Source organism: Taudactylus pleione, unplaced genomic scaffold, assembly GCF_031769625.1.
Source record: "Taudactylus pleione unplaced genomic scaffold, aTauple2 ptg000162l, whole genome shotgun sequence".
Taxonomy (NCBI): Eukaryota; Metazoa; Chordata; class Amphibia; order Anura; family Myobatrachidae; genus Taudactylus; species Taudactylus pleione.
In genome coordinates, this window is record NW_028284564.1 from 4,797,203 (window position 1) to 4,815,750 (window position 18,548).

General features: G+C 40.5%; 1 protein-coding gene across 6 annotated transcripts in view; it reads left to right on the forward strand.

The window, feature by feature from the left end:
* The window catches only part of CSNK1G3 (casein kinase 1 gamma 3), a 165,227-nt gene that overhangs the window by 33,351 nt on the left and 113,328 nt on the right, over nucleotides 1-18,548 (forward strand). For 5 of the 6 annotated variants that reach the window (XM_088475094.1, XM_088475093.1, XM_088475096.1 and 2 more), the window contains exon 2: nucleotides 12,230-12,664. The exons of the other annotated variant lie outside the window; for it this stretch is intronic. In XM_088475094.1, the coding sequence (XP_088331220.1) occupies nucleotides 12,490-12,664 (175 nt within the window). In that variant the 5' untranslated portion in view covers nucleotides 12,230-12,489. The remainder of the gene's footprint in view (nucleotides 1-12,229; nucleotides 12,665-18,548) is intronic. 6 annotated transcript variants of the gene reach the window in all.

Consider the following 18,548-nt stretch of genomic DNA (forward strand, 5'->3'; position numbering starts at 1 on the left):
GCAGACTAGCCTACACTAGATGTATTTCTATAAACCATTTGGTCTCAAAAATCTAAATATAAGCCTTTGGTACTAAAGGTCCTCAATGTAAAATTGTGCGCAATTGTGATGTGAATAAGATGCATGTTTCGAATCAGTTATTTATGAACTACATGTGGAGCTTGCTTGAAGTGGATCTATTCTGAGTTTTGCCATAGCACTCACCACTACATCACTAAGGGTTGAATTCAATTGCTTTTGTGGCCCGGAATTCCCGTCTAAAGTGACGGGAGATCGCGGGCCGCTATTCAGTTGTCAGCTTTTCGCGCTGATCGCGCCCAAAGTGGTCGGGTTTAGCCGCGTAAATCGGCTAACCCCGACCAAAGTGCTGGGCGTGATCGCGAAAAATGCCGTTTGGGCGCCCAAACAGGTCACTTATCACCGATTTCAGCTCGCAGCCCTCTGGGGCTACGAGCTGAAATGGAGCGCTGGCAGCTGATCGCGCCCGACAGAAGCAACAATTGAATGGCTCCGTCGGGCGCGATGGGGGCTGGATACAATTGAATTCCACCCTAAATGCTCACACAGTTCGGCTACAGCAGAGGTCACTTGTTACATTTGTTACTCTTTACCTTTTATATGAGTTTGAACAGGCGCACCTAGATGGTAAATCATTACTGTTCCATCACAATAAACATGTTGTTGAAATCCCTTTAACATATGAAGCTTTTTGTCTGGTTTGCGAGATCTACTTATTGAGCGTTGCCAGTTACCTGGTTTAATTTATTTTCAGTAAAACTCAGACTGGCTAGGCTGTAAGTGATATTTTTTGTGGTATATCCTCTATCGTGGCTCTTTTAGGAACCAATAATCCCAGTCATGAATCCCTTATTTAAGCAAAGTTATCTGGTCAGTCTGCAAATCCTTTGTTCAGTTATGTCTCAGTCAGCACTTTTCAGCTATTTCCATTGTGAAAGCAGGGTTACACTTTTTACTTTACACATAGAATTTTGTACTATTTTATCTATATTATTTGGATGTCATGGAGGACATGAGAGTACAGATCTGCTGGTGGTGAGAAAAAGCAAACTAGAGTTAAGCTGGGTACACACTAGACCAGGGGTGGGCAATAAGCTGCCTCCAGCTGTTGTTGAACTACACATCCTAGCATACCTTGCAACAGTTTTAGTATGGTCAGATAGCAAAACTGTGTCAGGGCATGCTGGAATGTGTAGTTCTACAACAGCTGGGGAACCGCTTATTGCCCTCCCCTACATTAGACTATATGTCGTCCGATCTGGTGGATCGGACAACATATCTGACACATCGTCTAGTGTGCACCCACTGTCGCTGACGATGCGGCAATATCTTTAGCATGGCCCCCGTCGTCGCTGCAGGCATCGGCAAGTGTGTATTCTCTTGCCGATGCCGGTACCCCCGCTGGGTCACGTCATCTAGTGTTTACTGGCCTTTAGAGTATATCTGTCCTGGTGTGTTTCTTTGCCCCAGGCAGTTGGATCTGATGAAATATAGCTCTAAAAGTTTTAGTAATATCCATAAGAGCGTATACAGTGATATGCGCACCCTAAAGTGGAACTTTTGATTTTACAATAGAAAAGGCTGACACAACACTGGGACTGTCGGTTCCTAAAGAATCCTACATACATATTACCTAATTAACCTGAATAGCACATCCGTTATGAGCCTTGATTGAAAATTACTTTCTCTTTATATGTGCAATATTGTCCTGATTTTTTTAAATAAGTGCACATGCGAGTTTTAGCGTTCTACGTTCATATTGTTCATGGAATGACTGATAAGATATACTGCTACATTTTATGATGATCGTAGTAGGATATATTTTTAGGCTTAATAAATTATTTGATTATTAGTGGTTTATCCATTATGCTAATAAATGTATTGCATATAATTTGACTCATTTTGGTGCATCTTACACATTTTAGTTATTTAGTGCTACAAGGGTTCTATAGCGCTGTAAAACAGTGAAAGAATATACAGTATTTCAAAGGTGCAACGGGGACTGCATATTACATATATACATAATTAAATCCCTAAACTTATATAGTAACCACAAATGTAGAGTGGGGACCTGCTCATAAGAGCTTACATTTTGAAGGGCAGTGATTGGACTTGTAGGAGAAGGGTGGTAGGCTTCAATGAATAGATTAGTTTTTTTTTTTTTTAAGGGCATATATGAAGGGCATAATGAGAGTCTGAGCGTTTAGGTGTTTTCCGAGGTAGAAAGCAGCGCGTGAGAAATCCTGAGGTTGAGGTGATCAGTGAGGAGCAGTCATTGGTGGAGTAGTGGGTAGAAGCCTATGTGGAAATATTGATTTTTAGTAAGATAGCATAGAAGATAGAGCATTGCAATTTTCTCTTATCTTATGCACATAGTTTAATGTGGTTTGTGATGAGGAAATTGTGTGGCATAACTGATCTTGAAATTAGAGGGTAATCTATGACCTTTAAATGTTTAGTTATGGACAATGTGAATAGGAATCTTGCTTCTTGGTTTACAATCCATTAGCTCTAGTTAGGACATAAATAATTTAAGTCCTCCCTGTAAAGCTGACAACCCTGTTCATTCTGTGCTGTTGAAAAAACATCCCAAACAAATAATTTATGGAGAGTACCATACAAGTATTGTGAAATGGGTTCTCTACCTCAAAATAATGAGCCCCCCATAGGTTTGACCACTCACCTACTGAATTTGTTCTCTGTACTTGCTGGTGATTCCAGTGTTTATGACATGGTGAGCAGAGACTGCAAACCACTAGCTTATATACACCACACTTCATTATAGTGTAACTCCAGTTATTCTACCTGCCCAGTTAGATACATTTTTCTGCTAATTGATAGAATTAGGTATCCCTGACTATTATTGGAGCACACTGGCACTGTGCTCTTGTTACCCAGCCCTGGCTTTAATGGGGTAAATTTTTTTTTAGCCACGGGACTTCACCTTAGAGCTATATCACCACGGTAAGAGCCCAGAGCTAACTCCCAGGATGCACCTAACGTGGATTTCTTCTCGCATCCTTCTGAGGTGTGAACAGAAAACTGGGTCGACTAGTGCTGCTGAGGCTAGTTACAATGTTACCACGGGTGGTAATTGCATAGCTCTGGGTACTTACCTGGGAGCTATGGTTTATCATGTGTGAGCTGCAGGCTTACTGCAAAGGCTAAAATCCTGTGGTAAGTTCTGCAGCTAATTTATTCACTCCCTAATGCTGTTTACAGAAAATATAATCAAGGTTTAAAAAATGACACACTGTGCAATCGGCCTCTAACATGGTACTTATCAAGCTGGCAAAAATCATTGCTGCGATTTAACTGAGATCCATGAGATTACATAAAACTATCATGGTTATTAAAGATTGATTTATGCTGAAATGATGCTTTGTCAACAGCTGCTGGGTAAAATTATAATAATGACTACTACTATCCTATTATCTGCAGTATACAGCTGGGTACACACTGACCGATATACTGGCCGATCAATTGATCGGCCAGTATATCTGCTGCCCATCAGCCGGTGTGTACCAGCTATATGTCTGTGAACGTCGTATTGACGTATTGCATTTGCTGTGCTGGACAGCCGATGGACCGATATATCTGCAGACCACCCGTACAATGCAGCTGCGTACCCCCCAGCCAGCGGGACCCGTGGCTACCTGGAAGATGATGGTCGTTCAGTGTATATGAAAGACCATCATCTAAAGATATATCTGCAGATCGCTCGATCCGCAGATATATCTGCTAGGTGTGTACCCACCTTAAGAGCACTAAGCAGTTCTGTTTAAAACCCTAAGTTAATTTTTCAAACCATTTAAGCTCATATCAGGAAATTCACGTAATAACGGTCGGTATTAACTTTTCTTTTCACTGCTTGCTGGTTTTCTCATAGATGACTGTTCAAGTGAAAAGCAAACTACTTGTATCAATATATGTAAACAAGGACATCGGTTTAGTTGTTGTTGACTGTGTTATATATAGAACAAGAAGGCAGGATCACACTTTCAGGCGATGAAGACTTAAGAATCCAAATAAGAAACATTTGTATTTTCACCTCTAACAGAATACCCAAAATACACCAGGGAGTTATGGTGCGCTATATGATCAAATTGGGAAATGTCAATCTACCGTGACAAGGTGACCTCTTTCATATGGTTTAAAACAAATTGTTAGTGCTGGTAATCATCTGGATGCGGTCACCTTGTCGTGGTAGGTGAACATTTTATAATTATGTAATCCTCCTATGAGCATTTTGTGTACTAAAAATATTCTCTAACAATACTGTTTGACTATTTTCTCTGTAATTCAGTGTTGCATCTAGTGACTTGTGTGTCTTTTAGGGGGCGATTAAGTTCACCCAAACGCAACGGACGCCCGATGGGAGCAATTCAATTGTTGCTCTGTTTGGGCGCCCATGCCACGTGTGTGCACCCAAAAGCACGGTGTTTAGTCGCGAATAGCAGCTAACACCATCTAATGTCCTGCTTTGGAAGCCCAAACAGCTGACTTATTGCACAGTTCATGCTTGCCACCTAAGGAAGCTGCAAGTAGAAATGTATCTAACCGCGGCTATGCGTGGCCAAACGGAGCGACAATTGAATTGCTCCGTCAGGCGCCCTATAAAATCATTGAATTGCGCCCTTCGTGTCTAAGGTGTTCTCCTGCAATCTTGCCCTGTTATGGAAAGTCCGTTACAGAGGTGATGACCTTTTTCATTATGTTTTTTTTTTTTTTTTATGCTTACCGTTAGCATTGTGACATAGCTAAGGAGTAAGCTGATCTGTCGCTGGAACACATCTGTGTTTCCTGCTTGGCAGGATAAAATGTGTCATACTCGTCGTTACTGATATTAGGGTGTGCCACATGTTACATTCCAACCAATTTACAACAGAAATGTTTTTTCCCCCCATAAGTATTTTTACCACGTAATTTCACAAATGGCTAGTCCAGGTCAGTTGCACCAATGTCTTTGCAAGGCACTTGGTAATTATGTGTCTAATAGTGATAGTTTAAACTGTGGAGCACCATTTGTTCTGTGTACTTGATTGATTGAAAATGCTTCACTTTTTTATTTTTAGATCTACCGGTATGGGATCCGTTTCCCTAAGTGATTTTTATGCTATTTCTAGCACCATTTATAAATCACATAGAAGCGTTTAAAATTACACTGGTCTTATCTGCATTACTACCAGCACATATGAGAGTTTCCTTACCAAAGGCTGTTCCTATCCTAAGGAAAAAAAACAATCGCCTTACTTGAGTCATTGAGGATAAAGGAAATGTATTAAACCTTTTTTAAAGAGTGAATGCTTTGGACAACTTTTCCAATCAGCTTCTATAATTTTATAGAATGTACTTGATAAATGATGACTATAAGCGGTTTAGTTGCTATGGACAACTTCTCCACACTTGGGAGAATTCAGTTCTACAGGAAGTGACGCCATGCATCGCCACTTGCATGTCGGCCAATTACATTAGTACTGACTTCACATCTTTTCCCTCACACCTCTATGGGGTGCGAGGGAAAACTGCAATGATGAGCGGACACTATGTGCTGTGAATTGAATGCAACCCCCCCCCCCACCCACTGGAAAGTTTAATACATCTCCACAAAAGACAGCTAGTTAGTCTGTTGTATTTTACTTAACTCTCCATTCCTCCCCTGTAGAGCTCATAGTCCACATAGGTGTTCCTTTCTGGTCTAGAATGCCAAGGTAGAACAAGTGGTGTTGGTAGTGGGACAGCTCACTACCTGGATTGCAGCAGGCTTTTGCTAGTAAGGTAGGTTAGCATGCTTGTATTTTATGCCATAGGTTATGCTTGTTTTGTACTTAAAAATGTGAATGTATGATATTAAGCTCAGGCTGGACTTGCATACTATTGCCCTACAGGAGCAGGGTTTCATTTAAAACGTGAATAAATCTTGTAACATGGTTGGAGATGTGAGAAATAGAAGCAGCCAGAGAGACTGTTTATAGCAGGGGTGGGGAACCTTTTTTTCTGCCGAGGGCCAGTTTGATATATATAAAACTATACGCGGGCCGGTGCAGGTCCCGCCCCCTCCGTATTATGCCACACAGGGGCGTAGCCACAATCGCTGGTGATTACAGCAATGCCTGAAGCATCCTGAGGATGCTCCTGGAAGCTGTAAGGGCAGTGGTGTGACCGTCTGAAGCGTCCTAAGGATGCTCCAGGCGGCACTGCTGCATAGATTCTGGCTGCAGGATGCCATTCTAGACACCCTGCTAGCCAGATGAGGCTAGCAGAAAGAGCGCTGGGGGCCAGTCCAAATGATTCTGCGTGCCTTATACGGCCCCCGGGCCTGAGGTTTCCCATCCATGCTTTGTCATGAGATCAGTAAAAGCTGTCTGTTTTCAGAAGTGGAAATACAGAGGAAGAGGATATATTTAGAGAAAATGTGAAAAGTTCACACTTTTTTGCTGCATTTTGATACAGGGTTTTTTTTTTTTTTTTTAATGCAATCACGATAATGTTACTTGTGTGTTGTCCAATTTTGCAAACTGCAATCAATAGCAAATATAAGAGGTGTGCTGTATAACCTGATGCTATCCTATATATAGAACCTTGCTGCTAGCAACCGAGGGGTTCTGTCAAAAAGGTACATGCCGCGGACTGGTTTGCCTGACCAATAACCATGTGCCATTCTTATGCAACGCTCTATGGTTACCAAGTGGCATCGCTGACCTCCCAGACCTGTGGGGTCTATACAGCGGCAGCACGATCTGGACCGTAGGAGAAAGACCCCCTACTCTATCCCGTGTATTGGACGTGGTTGCCTTTGTGGATGCCTGGCTATTAAGCATGCCCTAGCAATTACTTTCTTGGCCGGGTCAGGAGCTGCAGTTGCGGCGCGACCACAAGCCATACGCTGGAGCGCAACGCAAGCCGTGACTCGATACATTCTTGCAAGCCACAGAGGAAATAGTTACTCACACAGAGGAGACTGATTATTGGGGGACTTTCTACGGGGCACCTCAAACCGCTTCCTTAATTGGTGACTATATACCATTTAAGTCAAGACATTTCTATGTGCTGGAAGTGTCCTATTATTTGTCTTCACTTGGACAATGTGAATTATACCATTATTATTATTAGATGTTGGTATTTTAAACCTTGTTTATCTTGTGCATTAGTTACATTGTAACACTCTCAATTTAAGCTGGGAGATATGGCAAATAGTATTTACTGTTTTTGTTTTATGAAGGAGAACTGCAGTTCATATGTATGTTGAATACATTTTATTGTTATTTTAACAGCCTTGGGAATTTATATAGATACTATTGGTCTGGTTGCCATTGATTGCAATAGTAACTAAAAAATTAAAGTTTGGAAATTTGTGTTGATGGTGTGGAGAAAATAACAGTTTTGAGGGTTTTCCTGATGCGGCTTCATATAGATTATTTGTGCAATAGCATTTTGACAACATGGCAGATATTTTTCAGACTCTAGTAATAAATTTACTATTTTTAAATTTTCTCTACCATAAATTTAGATGCAGCTATAAAGTTCAAAGAATGCGGTATATTTGGTGAATCTGTAGGTGCCAGGAATGCGGAGCATGACCTTGTGTGCACATCCCACTGATTTATGAGGGGATCTGTTATAGTGTGTGTGTGTGTGTGTGTGTGTGTGTGTGCCTTTCATGGGTTATTGGAAAGGTGAAACAATACAGGTTCAGGTTGTGTTTCAAGTGGCAATAGTGCATTTAGCAGGGTGACTGATCACATTTCCCCGTTTATTCACCAAGGTATCTGTTCTTCATTTACAAAAATAAGTTCACTATTGTATGTGGCATGGCTGTTTTGGATAGTGAAGTTCTTTCTTTGTATAGTTCCATCTCTTTGTCACTACCCCTTATAACCAGGTATAGTCTCTGCAGAAAGTACCATTCCCTTTGTTTTTTAGTGTTCATTAAACTGGATTTCTTTGACTACAGCTTAAAATACAGGCCAAAACTGGTGGCTATCATGATGGTGAAATTACAAAGATAATGCCTTAATGAAATGAATAAATTTTTATGTAAACTTGTGCAGAGAGCTAAACCTGTTAGAGAAGGATGACAGGATGGCTATAAAGAGGGAGCACTGTATTCATGATCACTGTAGTGGGTTGCTCATTTTAAACCTCTAGAACAGAGGGCATAGTATATAAAGTGAGAACATTTGAAAGACTCAGCTTGCACAATCCCCTGTACAGTACATTTGTGTCTAGGGCAGTGGTTCCCAAACTGTGAGCCATGGCACCCTGGGGTGCCTCAGGACACTTGCATGGGTGCCTTAGGTTGGCAGTCCAGCACTGAATCATATTATTTATGGTCAATGTAATGTAAATATGTAGACAAACAGAAGCTCAAACCTGTCCAACACCACATAACTGAGCCTGACAGGTAAGCAGTTTAGTTTATTTTACTACTTTACTACATTTTTTTTAAATTTCTCAATAGCAAACGTTTGGCTTGGGGGTGCCGTGAAAACAATGCTGATACTCTAGTGCGCTGTGATTCAAGAAAGTTTGGGAACCTCTGGCCTAGGGTTTTCTCACTGAAATACTGTGTGCATCGTTTTTATTTTGATAACTTAAATTCCTACCTTCCTATTGTTAAAAAGTAAGTAAGGAACTTTTAACATTGTGACTTCTGCACATGAAGGCCGGGGGGTCTCATTACTTGTCACGGAATTGCTCAGTTTAACTTTTTGCCCTCTCTTTGCACCAAAATTCCAGCGGTAACTGAATCACCTTTTTACAGTAATAAACTCTCCATTATACAACTGCCACACTAATGTCAACAAATCATCATTACCCAACAGCCCACAACAAAAACCCCTCAATTAATATACTATCAAAATAGCTTAATACCACTTTCAGACAGAATAAAAAAAAAAATAACAATAAATGGTTTTACCCGGCATTTTTGTGCTGGGTCGTTTTGCCGGTCAGCGGTCACCGCCGGTGAATAGATGCTTGCACACGATATCTATTCACAGTGAGGCGAGAGATTGGGGGCAGCCCAGCATGTCCGTAAGTGCGGGTATGCCCCCAAGAGTGACAAGAACGGGTTGCCCATTTTCGGGCGGTCACGGCAGTGGCCTTTTTACAGTTGGGTGCCATTCTCAGCACCGGACCTGGAATTAACACTATACAATAATAAATGCTACTACTACTATGTTAGACTCTATATTTACATATTTTTATGGAATTGCCCCCTTACTAACATTCCCCTTGCTAACTGTCAGGTAGCCTACATTAAAAAGTACTTTTTGTTATCTTATGATTCTACCCTCAATATGAAGCCAGCTTTGGTTTGTGTTTTGATCTAGTGGTATACAGAGGAGCATTGTACTTCTGTTCTTACATTGGGGAAAGAGTTCAGACTGATGGCATATGTTTATGTTCCCCGTGTTCTGTATATGCTGTAATGAATATGCCCATTTTTTTGTATTTCAGTTTGCTTCCAAAAAAAATGCTGCCTCGGTTCACATTTGTACAGTAATGCATTCATGCATTCATTGCTCCAAAAACAGTGGTATTTAGAGGATTGCTGCATTTTTGTAGTATCCGGCATATTTGAAAAGGATGTATGGCCGCAATATGCAGCAGGGAGGAACGCTACTTTTCTGTGTTTGGCCGCAATATTTTTTGAATAGATAAGTCCTTTTTATTTTGATTGATTTAAACACCAAATTGATTTTCATATCTATCACGGTTTCCAGTTGTTATTGAGCATAATGTCGGAAATATAAACATTGAAGCTCTTTTATTTTTTGGTAAAATCACTATTTTAGCTTTTTTTCATTTTTGGTCACCTTCTCTCCAAATATTCTATGATAGTAAATGTACTAATGTTCGGGTATAACCAGCAAACCTGCTAACTTACCCAGCTGGCATAAAGTACGCTGTCCTGAGTGATCTCTGAAGAAATTTGTGCTAAGTTGCAGACTGAATAATATTTGGAGATTGTTGGTTTAGACATTCCCATCTTGGCATTCCCGCTCTAACTTGTGCTGACTTTGTGATGTCGGGACTTTGTTTTCTTTGTGTGGTAGAATGTGTCAAGCCCAGCAGTTATGAAGTCTGGTTGTGTAGGTACTGCACCACTTCACTGATTATCCACTGCAACTTTCACCAGCACTATTAGATCGCTTGACTATAGTATTGATATAATTGGTTTATTTTCCTTTCCTCATTCATAGTTTGGTTTGTAAACCAGTAAGCAGTGATGTCTCTTTTAAACTCTGCCGTCTTATAGACAAATACTAAGCCTAATTGAGAGCACCAATATGGCTATTCTGTGTTTATAAAAAAGATTTTAAAAAGAAAATCCTTGTGTCCATCTATTTGCGCCAATTCCATTTCCCGCACTTTGTCCAGGTCAGCAAATTAATACATTATAGTATGATTAACATTTAAGTTTTATATGTAGTTAAGCTTTACAATTTGTGTGGTTGGATGATGTTTGTATCATTTATACACAGAGGGCTGGCTGCAAGTAGCCCCGTAAATTGAATGGCTGCTAATTGATCGCTGGCCCGTATTCAATCAGCCCTGCTTATCAGTTATTTCTTTTTGGGTCTCCTGAGACCCTTAAAGAAATCCCCTTTAACTATACAATTATCGGGTGAAAAATTCCAGTTAACGCACCGGTACATGGAACTCATCATAGCCGTTGAATATCTCCGGGAAGCAGTTCCTGGACCCATTCAGTTGACCGCGTTATGTCCGACTACAGGATCACTGCTCGCACCCTCCTGAGGTGTTAGCAGAAATGCGACTTAAGTGCTGGCCGCGATACTGTTTTCGGTCTAAGCTTGGCGCGAATAGCCTCGTGGCCAGCACTTTAGTCGGAGACTTTGGACTTTATATTTTAAATAAATCACTTTTTATTAATTTAGGCCTCTGTTATTCACATCTTTTAACATATATTTTGTGTAATGTTATGAACTCCCCTGCAACTCATTTAGAAACCACAACGCTGATTGGGACAAGATACCTTTATATGTCTAATTATCTTTGTCTGTGAGTATGGTACTTCTTTGATTGTGACAACCTACACCTGAAAAGATACCTTTTATATACTTCATGCAGCCTACTGTGCAGTAAGTACACCATTATACATTTAGTCTTTCATACTGTAAGGGGTGAAGAAATCTAACGAAGATGCCTATTATAAGGGTGAGGCACCACTTTATAGTGAGAGTTGGGTACGCAGTTTAATCTACTCTGCACGTTAAATAAAGAAGGGAGAGGGTCCTGCACTTACTATATACATTTTTCTGGTGTGACCTACACAAGGTCTAACTTATTCCCAGAATTGTGATTAAGTAGACACTACAATTATTGGTTTTATATATTTTTTCACATATGTTGGCGAGGAAAAGACATAAAGAAGATTCCCAACAGAGTTTGAGTGGACAATAACTTCTGAGGGACATCTCCATCTTCTCCTCTAAGGAATGTATTGTATAGTATTCAGTTTTCTTTATTTGGGATGTCTCATGTAATAGCGCCTCTGAACCAAGTTGCGTCCACCTTTTTTGTTTTTTTCTGTTTTGTTTTATATGTGGTGATAGTTTTGGAGACTACCAGGCATGAGGCTCCTTTGCGCACTATATAGAGTCTTCATTTAACTATTTATCATGATGATAGCAAGGTTTTAGTCTGCACCAATATTATTATTATTTAGTGTGCAGCAAGATTATTATTATTTAGTGTGCTGCAAGATTATGCAGACACGTGGGATGTCTGAAGAATGCCCCAGCCTCTGACCCACTACTGCTTTAGTGGGTGAACCCAGATTGCAGGGAACTCCCCTCAGGCAGGGCATTCCCAGGGTAGCAAAGGAGCTGCTGAAGGTAACAATTCAGGTGAGAGTACCACAGCATATGAAAGCTGAACTAAGTGCAGCCAGGTCAGACTATCTCCCCAGCTAAGCCCCACACCACTTGTTTAGGATTGCAAGCTGCAATTCATGGTGCTTCCAAAATGGGTAGGGTATGGTGCCCTGCTAAAACAGCCTACGAGAACACTAGATGTGACTGGGATGAGGCATTTTCTCAGAGATGATACCCATGTCATATATTATATTATGTGCTACTTTGATAACTTGTCTAATGACCTTTTCATATAAGTAGTTATTTTAGCTTTTATTTGATGCACTTTCAATGTCTACCATTTATATATATTTTTTTCTTTCCAGGTTCTTCATCAAGCCCAGGATATTTGGATATTTAGGGGGTTGGATAACTGGAGGAACCATTTTGCTGCACTGAAGACCTCAGTGGAAACCGTTTGCGAATGGGATGAATCCGCCTTTTCTGAGCCCTCGTCATCTTCAGCTCAGAGAATAAGATTATCCAGCAGGGGAGCTTCACTAGTTATGTTTCCATTTTTACAACACCCCATTTGAGTTTGCTTGTCTTTAAAAAAGGATTCAAAGTGGAGTACCGTAAACTTGATATGGATGGCAAAAAGAAAGACAAGGACAAACCTGATGAGAGAATGGCCCGGCCTAGTGGCCGGTCGGGTCACAACACACGTACTGGTTCATCGAACTCTGGAGTGTTGATGGTTGGGCCTAATTTTAGAGTTGGGAAAAAGATTGGATGTGGCAACTTTGGAGAACTCCGATTAGGTAAGATTTAAGGTTTATTAATTATTTGTTTTTTTGGTCTTATTTATTTATTTAAAGAAAAGTTGATATGAACAATTTTCCAAAATTCATCAAACTGAAGAAACAAAAAGTATAATGCCTCTTCAAGTATAGTGTATAAGCATGAGGTTAATCCTGACAGTATAATGGTTTAATAGAGGGGTTTTATAATCTGAGATGTGGAAGCTGGTGCAAACGGTACTAGTGATGAAATATGTGCATGAAGTTCTTGTATGCTTCCAGAGACCTTAACATATATGTATTTAGTGAATAGATAACGGCTACTACTTATTGAATACATCCATCTATAACCTTTTAAGGAATATAAATACATAGTATTCCCGGAGGCAGGTAGAAGGATTTATAATAGACATTGCTGCACAAACCTGAAGGATGGCTGTACTATGTTTTGTGACTGGCCATCTCTGCCCCATTGGTACTTTGGATGTTGCTGTAACCCATCCCGAATTACCTGGAGGCCCAAAATCTCTGTTACGATCTACAAGTTAATAAATTATGATGTAGATACTTTAATATGGAACATGGTTTTTATAAAAAACAGAAAATGAATATTCTAATGTTTAGTGGGGTATATCATGGTTTTGAAAGACATTAATGTGTAGCGATATTAACCTGTATTAAAGCCATACTGTTGTTCAAATTTAGGAATACATTTGAATATTATTTTTCTTGTTTTAACCAATGGGTTTATGTGGTTTGCCATGCTGTATGTGAAGTGATCAGCCCTTGACCAACTGCTTTCTTTATACATGCAAGGGCCAGTGCTGTACTGCTTTTGGAAGCCCCTGATAAATTTTGAGTTTTCTCGAACATTGTCCTTTCTAGTATGGTTAATCTAGGAGCGTTAAACAATATTGAGATCACAGCAACCTCTTTGAGAGGTTTCTAATTCATAATTTTCCTTCATAATTGTGTAAATATTAATAGATGGCTGTATAATGATACCCTTGTTATAGGTCCAAGAGAAAGTACCAACCAATCCGCTCCTAACTGTGACTTTACAGGCTGTGTTTGAATAATTAAGGAGGTGGATTATGTCATCATGGGTGATGTAACCAGGTCTGGAAAACAGAAATGTCACAGAGCAGGCACAACCCCTGTGTTTGCTGCAAACCTGCACCAAGAACGTAAAATTGTATATAGCATCTCTCATACTGTATACATATTTAAGTAATGTCAATTGTGAGGTGCTAGTCCCTTAAATGATTCCCCTCTCCCTTTCATTGTTCTATCATTTCCTAATGTATTTCAATGGGCACATTTTCATTTCGACAGCCAGAATGTCGTCATGGTCATTAGGTCAACATTCAGTATGTACATATCTATTAAGGTTGATCTGGTTAAAATGTCAACACGCTTAGAATGTTGACATTTAACATATCGATACCAAAATGTCTTTTTTTTTTTTTTTTCTTTGGTTATTTTTGCCCAACCCCTAACCATAAGTCAACAAAACACCATGTCAACCTAAATGCATGTCTCCATATTGATTGTTGACCTAATGACCTTGTCGACATTCTGACGTACACAATATGGAAGTGGACTGGATACCACAATTTCCTGATTGTACACCATCTTTTACTTGCTTTTTACCCCTCAAAACTGATACTGGTACAATATTACTGTAACCTTGCTTAACAGTAATGTGACTAGGCTTTAACAGTAATGTGACTAGGCTTTAACAGTAATGTGACTAGGCTTTAACAGTAATGTTACTAGGCTTTAACAGTAATGTTACTAGGCTTTAACAGTAATGTGACTAGGCTTTAACAGTAATGTGACTAGGCGTACCAGTAATATGACTAGAAGTCTGCTGTATATTACAGTAGCACATATTTTGGAGCATACGGTTTATACTGTAAGCAGGGGTCCATCATTTTTCATTTAGACTGAGATTTATTTTTCATTTTTCCTTAAGTTTCATGTTTTTACTGTTCAGATATCTTGTCTCCTGGAAAATCCATCATGTGAGAGCATTTTATATGCTTGAATAAAGCTTGTAACACAATAAACTGCTGTGGTCAATTTCAAACTGTTTTGTGTGTTTTTTTTCTTTTCATATTTTAATTTGTTTCCTTTAAATCTTATCTTTTTGTAAACAGTGTTTTACATATTTTCATTGACACTAGTTTTTGCACAACAGGCATAGAGAAACCTGCCCTTGGTTTTCTGTCATTCTGAGGGGCCTGCCATGTACAGTAGGAATGCCTTTTGTTGACCTCTAGATTAAAGCCATAGGTGATAGCAGATTGCACGGAGCACAGATCTTCACAACTGAGACCTTCCTAGCTGATTTAATATTCTACATCAAAGTCCAATTTGGCCATAAAGTCCAGTAGTCTTGGCTCCACTCAAAGATTTTATCTACATTTTCTGAAGTCTTGTTTATATTGGGCAATGCCCATGGGTACATTCATAGTGAGTTTTCCCCTAGAAAACTGCCGGAAAATTGTAGCTGTCATAGAGAACTTTGAGTCCCATGGCAACAGCTTTTGCTTAATAACCTCAGAATAAAAGCTGCATGCACAGTCTATTTAACTTGTTAATCTCGTAAATGTGCTCAGATGTGGTAATCACACTGCAGCATACCTGCCTACGCTACTGAAATGTCTAGAGACTTCCAGTTTTCCGGGAATGGCTCACCCTACTGTATCTTGTCCATTGTTCTAGCGAAGTGGTCAGGACTGGGGTGTAATGATATGATATGATTCATGGTGAATTGAATCATTAAGACCCCCAATACATCATGAATCACACAGTTTTGCTGCAGGAGGTGGGTGACGCGTATAGAAACACCATTCCACTCACTCCAGACTACAGCAACCTCTCCACCAGACCACCTGAAATAGAACAGCAAGAAGCATACTAAATTGTCCACACTTGGCTAAAACAAGGCCTAATTGCTACAGTCTTCTGAGGTTTTTGCCCAGTAATGAAAACCTAGTCTCTTGTCTAGTGATACCATTTAGACTGGTGGAAGGCGGGTTGCAATTTCAATTTCGGATGGTGATAATTTTACAGATTCAGGCAAAAATATCAATAGGCTTCACCAGATGAAAATATAATTTTAGCAAGGATTTGTTTAACCGTTGCTTGTCACATTTTTATGTCCTACTGTTTGGTTTACATTTAAGCTGGGTACACATTACACCAGGTTATCCCAACCTTAGTCCTCAAGGCACACTAACAGTCCTGGTTTTAAGGCTACATATACCTGAGCACCGGTGACTTAGGCCCTCATTCAGAGCCGTACGCTCTGAGCAGAGCGCATGCTCTGAATGAGGGCCGCCCTCCATAATTATGGAGCGTCCTCCTGGACGCTCGTATAGCTGTGGGTCACCACCCACAGCCTATACGAGCGTGCAGTTTGATGGCTGCGATGGTCTTGACCATCGCGACCATCGCCACTGCGAGCCGGAGCCTGCGGTTGAGGTTTTCAACCGCAAGGCCCGGAGTGATTTTGGCTCTATCAGAGCCAAAATCACTCCCACTGACATCACTAGTGATGTCAGTGGGCCGGCTTCTGACGGTAGGCGTTCCCTTGGGAACGCCCCCGTCAGGGAGGCACGCCCCCGTCAGGGAGGCACGCCCCCGGCACGCCCACCAAAGGGGGCGTGCTGTCAATCAACATCGACAGCACTCCCCCTTTGATCAGACACAACGAGCGAAGGAAAGTCCTTCGCTCGTCGCGTCTGGCGCATGCGCACGACGGAGCTCCCGTCGTCGTGCGCATGCGCAGTGCACAATATCGACCCACTTGCGAGCGGACAGCCGCTCGCGAGTGGGTCTGAATCAGGCCCCTAATTAGTACCGCAGTTATTTTGATTTAACCATCTGTGCTCAACCATGGATATCCTAAAAATCTGGACTGTTAAGCACCATACACACTGGACGATATCTGTGTCGTCTGTACATGCAGCTCAATCTGGGGATATCGTTAACGATGCCCCGCCATTGTTCGTCGTTGCCGGCATCGTGTGTATGCACTTACCGATGCCGGCACCCCCGCCGGGTCCCACAGCTGACGATATCGCTGGGGACACACATCGTTTAGTGGGTACCTAGATTTAGTCTGCTTTGAGCAAATGATGCAATGGTCATCCAGATTTTCTTTGAACTCCCTGACAAACGATACTGTGTATACACTGCAATCTTCCAAACGACTGAACAATATATATCTTGCATCGTTTGATGGTTAGATCGTTAACATATCACCTGGTCAGCTGGTAGAGCGTACACACTGCGCGATTTTCGGGTTGGAAGATGCGTCGGACGCCGCTGCGAAGGGCGCTTATGGCGTACACACTTGACAATTTGAACGATTTATCGTTCCGTTCTGACTGAATCGGCAGAGAAATGCCTCCGCATTGAATGTTCATACAAATGTATTATTGGTAATAGCTACTTTTTGGTTTTTTTTTTTTAGGTTAAAGTCTAGATTTTCTGGATGTTCTGTATGCACTAACCTTTACTCCTGAAGAGTCGTCCTCCAGTTACAGTTTGCATGTGTAAACCGATTTGTGGAATTGATCCAGAAGTTTTCAACCTTTCCCAAGACAATAGTGGTATTTCTGACTGCTAGGGCTCACTGAAATAATTACACAACAATGGAGCTCTCTGTTGCCTACTGACTTAATTTAACTGCAGTTTAAATAATTATTTTCCAATTTTAGTTAATATATGTATGTGACAGAACTAACAGCGCGTTGAATTGAATAGCTATGGGAGCTCCCTCCCGCTGCTATTCAACATCGCACTGAATTGAATTCGGCCCATAATGTGTGTGTTTAACAAGATGTACAATCTAGGTTATATATGTTCTATGTCTGGACTGTTTTTAGGCTCAGTATGTGATGGGCATATTCTGTGTTAAAAAAAAAAAAAAAAAAAATTGGTACTCAGTGTATCACACCCTGTGTAGTCTGTCCTTAACCCACTCTTGGCGCACCCAAGGCCCCTAAACATTAGGCATACTTGGCCAAATAAAAGCACATGAGAAAAAAAATTGTCATATTTCCACTTAGCCTTTTTCGTGTTGGATTGGGTCACAGTTTGAACTTTTTTGGTATGTTTTATGTCTGCATATCTGATATTTTAATGTCTGTGTATATAGAGTATAAGCGCTGCAAAGCTGGGTACCCCTTTGTCAAAATACTCTTGTCTGACTGGTATGTATAGTTATCGTGAGTGCACGTGGGTGAAGGAGTAGGTGTCTATATACACAGTCCAGGCAGTGTATATTATTATATGCCTGTAATATACATGATTTTATACATATTTCCAACTATTGTAGAACTGTAGTGTGTGTGTGTGTGTATATATATATATATATATATATATATATATATATATATATATATATGTATATATGTATGTATGTGTATATATATGTATATATATATATATGTATATATATATATATAGTATTTTTTTTCCATAGACAAAAAACCTTACGGTTTCACATGTCCCATTAAGGCAGCTTAGACATGATCTAAAAATTCACAAAGCCTATTGAATTTCTGCCACTCATACTCCAAAAAGCAATTCTGTGAATAAAATTAAACCCTGTGTCAAGAAACAAAGCCCAAGTCTACATTCGCCACCTCCCCTGGATTTTGCCTTCCCAAAAAACCCCCGTAGATAATACAGCAGAAAAGTGGTCCTAATTGAGAATGTCACAAAAAAGTGACAGTTGGAGCTTTAGATTACTCCCAAATACTCATTTTTTGTTTATGCCCTGAAATTTGGCATGCAGCACCGTGCGACAGTTCTACGCGTTCCTACCAAATTTCAACTCTAAACTTCCTACAGCTTTTGAGGTGAAGCCCCTTAAACACCCTGCGGC